Source organism: Thunnus maccoyii, chromosome 2 (assembly GCF_910596095.1).
Source record: "Thunnus maccoyii chromosome 2, fThuMac1.1, whole genome shotgun sequence".
Classification (NCBI taxonomy): domain Eukaryota; kingdom Metazoa; phylum Chordata; class Actinopteri; order Scombriformes; family Scombridae; genus Thunnus; species Thunnus maccoyii.
In genome coordinates, this window is record NC_056534.1 from 10,449,277 (window position 1) to 10,455,703 (window position 6,427).

General features: G+C 42.5%; 1 protein-coding gene across 1 annotated transcript; it reads left to right on the forward strand.

The window, feature by feature from the left end:
* The first annotated feature begins 64 nt into the window (after positions 1-64).
* ptcd1 (pentatricopeptide repeat domain 1) lies at positions 65-5,759 on the forward strand. Its single transcript, XM_042423586.1, has 8 exons — positions 65-922; positions 1,009-1,149; positions 2,175-2,393; positions 2,484-2,585; positions 2,676-3,359; positions 3,890-4,006; positions 4,413-4,595; positions 5,308-5,759. The coding sequence occupies exons 1-8, from the start codon at positions 431-433 to the stop codon at positions 5,560-5,562; spliced, it is 2,193 nt and encodes a 730-aa protein (XP_042279520.1). The 5' UTR covers positions 65-430; the 3' UTR covers positions 5,563-5,759.
* Positions 5,760-6,427: the final 668 nt, after the last annotated feature.

Here is a 6,427-nt window from a genome sequence, read left to right on the forward strand (position 1 = left end):
GAATGATCCTCTTGAAGTCCTGTTGCTGCGGGGGCCCATCAATGAAACACCAGGAAAGGAGGGGGCCCACCTGATGACCCCAGTGAAGCGTTTACCCCTTACCCCTGCTCAAGGAATGATTGCCGATTATAACACAGGATTGTAAAACCAAGTCCTCTGAGCTTGACTGTAGCTGTTGCCTACCTTGCCTATAACCAGAACATGTGAAGACTAAATAAAGCCAGACAGGGTGTTGGTTCGATCGATATCTCAGCTAGCAACTATTCAGGTCTGGTGTTTGTCATTGAAACATCGTGGTGAGCACAACATGCTGGAAGCTACGTAGTGACCGTCTACAGAGAACTGTAAGTTTTAAAAACCTTTGTGTTTGCTGTCAAGAAAGGAAGGAGAAAGCTGACATGTTAATTAGCTTGTCGTTAGCTCAGCAAATATGTTAACGTCCGTTGCCTGTTCGTGCGTGCGAAACGGGAGGAAAATAACGGCCCCCGTTGCTAAGTTGTCCCTGTTTCCAACGGTTAAAACGTCACCCAGCGGACTGAAGTTGACAGGGGTACAACATTTGTCACAACACCGCCCCGCCAGACTCCTCACGGCGCCTCCCTGGCAGCTTCCAACGGGGCTAACTGTCAGATCCGTGTCCCTGTCAGCCTCCTCCCGAGGGGATGCGGACCCTCGGGGCTCCCCCTCAGTCCCTGCAGACGGAGAGGACTTCGGCTCTCTGTCCGCCGACATGTCCTCCAGGAGGTCGTTCAGGAAAAGCAGCCCGTACACCCAGGATTTGCGATACCGAGAGGACGAGGCAGCCGCCGCCGGGGAAGAGGAAGAGGAGGAGAGCCCGGTGAAGCCTCGCAGGTGGACCGGGAGGAGAAACACACCTTACTGGTACTTCTTACAGTGCAAGAAGCTGATTAAAGACAACAAGGTTAGGTCGCATTTGATTTCTACTGAGTCTTGCTTTCCCTCTCCTCCTCCTCCGTGTATTTATAACATTTATTTGTCCTGTCACAGCTGCAGGAGGCTTTGGATTTGTTCAGCAGAGACATGCTGCAGGGAGAGAGGCTGCAGCCGGAGGAGTGCAACTACAGTGTCCTGATAGGAGGCTGTGCTCGAGCTGGACAACTCAAAAAGGCCTTTAAACTCTACAATGATGTAAGGATACCTTATTTTAGAGCTGCAACGATTAATCGATTAGTTGCTAACTATTAAATTAAGCAGAAACTATTCTGATCATCTATTAAGCGTGATGAGACATTTTTAAAGGAAAATGTCCAAATTCTCTGATTCTAGCTTCTTAAATGTGAATATTTTATGGTTTCTTTACTCCTCTATGACAGTTAACTGAATATTTTAGGGTTTGTGGACAAAACAAGATATTTGAGGATGTCATGTTGGGCTTTCAGAAACATTTTTCACCATTTTCTGACATTTTATGGACTCAACAACTAATCAGTTAATAGTAAATGAATTTATTTGTGTTATAGTGAGATGTTTTTCTAATATTTTTACCTTCCCACTTATATCACTGGGAATAGATGAGATATTAAAAAAAAGTGTCACTTTAACACAATACGATTCAACAGCACTGCAAACTACAGCCTCCAAAATTACCTTTGAGTTGAATCAGCACATGTATAAAACAGTTCAAATCATTAAAGATGCAAAAATTCAGTCTTATTCTTTTGTTCACACTCCTTGTGGTTCATGTATTTGTTGACAGTTACTTTCCCACTATCTGTAAACAAATCTTCGGCTCCAAATTTGTCCTTTTGACACTGCTCATATTCAAATTGATGAAAACTCACACTATATCAGTCGGTCACTTAGTTTTTGTTATTCTAGTTACTACTTTGTCATAATAGTAACTGTGATCATTTAGCTTTTAGTTAGTTTATTAGTTAGTAGCGTTTAGTTGTTTTCATTGGTGTGGAGATGGTTTACTTTTTCAGTTAGATTTTACAGTTGAAACCTCCAGAAAAAAAGCTAATAAATGATTCTGAGTTGGGGCTCTTTTGTCAAGCTTCAGAATTAGTTTTAGTTTGTTCTCATAAATTTTGTCTTTATTTCAGTCTCCCGTCATAGTTTTTGGCTTTAGCTTACACACAAACAATCAGAGACCTCCTCAAGTCGAGTCATAATGTGTGTAAGTACAGTTTGTGTGCGTTCGTGTCTTCCAGATGAAGAAACGAGGTCTAGATGCTACGGATGCTACGTACACCGCGCTGTTTAACGCCTGCGCTGAGTCGCCATCAAAACAAGTCGGTCTTCAGCAGGCTCTGAAGTTGGAACAAGAACTCCGTCGTAAAAACTACCCCCTCAGCACCATCACGTACCACGCCCTTCTGAAGACGCACGCCATCACCAACCACCTTCAAGCCTGTCTGCACACGTTCAGGGTACGACACGCGCCTACATTTCTGTGAGTTTATGGAAAGTTGTTCCACTGAATTGTGTTTATTTGTGCTTACACCATGTGCGTTTTATAGGAGATGCTGCAGAACGGCCACGCTGTAACTCAGGAGACGTTTCACTACCTGCTGATGGGCTGTCTGAAGGACAAAGAAGTAGGATTCAGACTGGCTTTACAGGTAGATTGTTGGCTTTGTTCAAGAGTTGACAGTAGAGAGACACCAAGCACTTAGGGGATTTTCTTGAGAATAACTCTGTGTTTGTTTCAGGTTTGGCGCCAGATGTTGAAGTCAGGGATTCTTCCAGACTCTAAGAACTACAACCTACTCTTGCGAACCGCGAGGGATTGTGGGATTGGAGATCCTGCCCTGGCCACTGGTGTTCTGCTGAGGACTGACTGGGAGTGTCGGAAAGAGAGGGAACACGTGTCACGTGTCAAGTCAGACTCCAGACACAAAGATCTAATAGATATTGACTTTTTGGAGAGGCAGTTGTTTATCCAACCGGATTCACATGGTGACAGTCAGAAGGGCAGCAGAGACAGTGAGGAGGAGTCCCATAGCAGACAAGACTCAACCCACTTGATACCAGTCAGACAAAGAGAAAACGTCTCGCTACCTGTTAACTTAGCAGATGCTTCTACAGCCCCGAACCTACTGGACCTTTTTGAGGGAAAAAGCGTTGGTGTGATCTCCTTAGGCGCAGTTGATCGAGCATCCGATAGACTCGCTCTGATCGGAGGAGGTCAAGGTTTCCTGGAGAAGATGGCAGCCAAAGGACTCAATCCAGACCTCAGAACTCTCACCCTGTTGGCCGATACGATGGAGCCAAGCTATCAGTCTTTACAGATGCTGTTGAAGGTCGCCAAGCAGCATCAGGTGAAGCTTGACATCGCGTTCTTTAACTCTGTGATTCGCCGAGCAGCCAGAGCCGGTGACCTGGATGGAGCAAAGGTATAGACACACAATCTCAATCAAACCACAGTTACAGTATAGCAATATGAAAAAGTTCAATATTAAGTAAATGAGACATTACATAATAAATATATTTCAATAACAATTGTGATTGGCTGGTCACTTATTCAGACTGAAGCTACAGACAAACACATAACTGACTCTGGCATCTTCTTGATTGACTTACAAAGATTTTGTGTTGAAATGTGGCATTATGAAAGAAAATGACCCATGTCCCCATTACTTTGATTAACGCACACACCTGTCTGTGAACAGTTTCCATAGGAACTAATACTTTCTACCTAAGAAATAGTACCAATGAAAACAGTTCATAGTGTTTTCTTAGGATTATCCAGGAGAAACAGTAAATCCCAGATGAATATCTCAAAAAACAAGCATATTAAACCAAAACCAGCTGCATGACTAGATACATCTAAAGGCAAGAGAGAACATGTGTTTTCTTGTAATTTTGCTGAATCGATCTTTTTTAAGTGTGTGCCTGTTTCTGATATACTTCTTTTCCATTCCAGTCCGTGTTGAGCGTGATGCGACAACGCAACGTCAGTGTGGATGTACAGACGTTTGGGAGCCTCGCACTGGGCTGCGAGCGACAGAAAGATGGTCTGCAGCTGCTGAAAGACATGGAGGTGATGACATGAGTGTTGGCGTCAGTATCTGAAGGGGAATACATGTTAAATTAAAAAAACTCGCATTGTATTTGCTGACAGAACAATCTCACTACGAGATCCATTTAGTAACTGTTCTGGAGCTTTTGATCATATCACAAAATCTTTCTCAGTAGATGAAGTTTGTTCAGCTGTTGTGGATTTTTAAATGTATAAATTTCCATTTTTGGGAGCACAATACAGACTTCTTGTCCCTGTTGGCTCATAAAATTGGGACTGAATGTTGATTCTTGACCTTGGAAACAGAAGTTGACAAAACAAGGTCGTTTTAGTAGATCAGTCAAAAGTAAACGGACCTTGTGGTGACATTGTTTTGTCTGCTGTTATACTTCATTCAGCTTCACAAGCCACCTTGTGTTTTTCTCAGGAGGCGGGATTAAGGCCTAACGTCCAGGTGTTTTCTGCCCTCATTGGCCGAGCAATTCGTCGACTGGATTACGTCTACCTTAAAACAATCCTCAAAAGCATGAGCGACATGAAGGTGTGGCCCAATGAGGTCATCATCAGACAGCTGGAGTTTGCTACTCAATATCCTCCCAACTATAACCAGGTAAGCTACTGTAGCCTCAGTACTGTACATGAGGGAGGAAGAGTCTCATGGCAGTACGTACCTGAGCATCACCAAATAAAACAAATACATCTACATGATTAAGATGTTTAGCAACTAAACCTTTTAAATACATCTTTTTTGTGGCTTAAACAAATTATTCGAAATTTATGCTTACATACTGACATACTGTGCACTCTCACACACCAGCACAAAGTACCAGTACAAACAGTACAGTGCAAATTAGCTTCAGCTAGATGTCCTGTATACATGCTTTTCCTCATGTCACAAAGTTTATCTGTAACGTCCCCGTTCAATAAATACACTAAAAATCAAATAAATCAATAAGTGTCAGTTCTGATCACAGCGCAAGAGCCTGCAGAGTCTCCTGCAGTCTTTGTGGCACAATAACATCAGATGAAAATGAATCAACATGTTCCAAATCAACCCAAACCAGGCATCCCAAACATATTCACACCAGAGACCTACAGCTGCGGCTCAGAGCTGTCAGCACTTTTCCTCTTTTCCAAAGCAGACGTTTCACTCTGAGCCGTGCTGTGAATGCTTCCATGTAAAGAAGGATTTGATTTTGTCAGATTGTGTCAGTATAATTATTCTTGACTGATTGATATTCTCTTTTTCTTCTATTTCTCCTGCTCCCCTCTTCCTCTTGTTCCTTTCTCTTTCATCCCTGTCCCTGCTCTCTCAATCCCAGTACAAGTCCAGAAACAACTATCTCGTTCACATTAATGGTTTTCGAGGTTACTACCAGCAGTGGCTGAGAGCCATGCCTGCCCAGAGCGCTGAAGACGAGCAGGAAGCAGAGCTGCAGGCTGAGATGGATCCTGCTGTGTTGAAAACAGAAGCTGCAGATGGATTGACAGAAGCCCAGAGGAACCAGAGAGCAGCAGCGAGGAGATATCGTTCTCGTAACAAGGACAAGACGAGCAGCTCTGTATCAGCTCTCTAACTGAACTGACAATAGTTTTTCTGATACTCTGTTTGTCTGCGTTCGGCTGTGTAACCCCGGATGAACTTTGGGTCAAAGTCATGGACCTTCTGACAGTTAATTTATTGCAGTCCCATTGTTATTGTAACTAATATCAAAGTCAATTCTAAGTTTAAGTACACGAGTCTTGAGACATTAAACTTCATCTTGGCATTGTATTTTATTTTATTTTGAATCCAGTTTGTTGAATTAATTTGCTCTTTATTTGCATCAGATCAGGTTTTTACAGAAATTGAACCCTCATCATCAGCCGCACAATTTTTTTTTTTTTTTTTAGCACAAACAAATTTCATTAATGTCTATAAGGGTGATGATCACCGTCTGTGCTGTGTTTGGAAGATTTGGGAGAGCGTCGAGAGACCGTGGGAGGAAAAGGGGTGATGCAGCTGGTTCCATTAAACTGCGAGAAAGCTGCAGAGTTGATGTTTGGGTGGTGGTAGATTGTGATCTCTAAAAATACTTCTTGAAACAGAAAACGCTCAGGGTTGAGGCTTCCTTACAGTCGGATGTACAGTCTGATGTAAGATGATTAAAATGTAATAAGCTGAGAGAGCTGAAGATGCCTGATGTCTCAAGAGTTGATCTTTTGTGGAATATCTTAAAAGGCAGAGTTCACCCTGATCTTGAGCTTCAACAGAACAAAGAAAGGAGTTGACAGGTGTCTGATAATTGTAGATAGTTACTAAAGAATCTCATTTTTTTTTAAAAATGGATGTGTTACTTGATCATTAAAGAAGGGGCTTGAAAAATCAGTGTTGGGAAAAAGTTCAAAAGAGATTAAAGGGAAGAAAATTAACCTACTGAAGAGCTAATTTTAAAAGTTTAA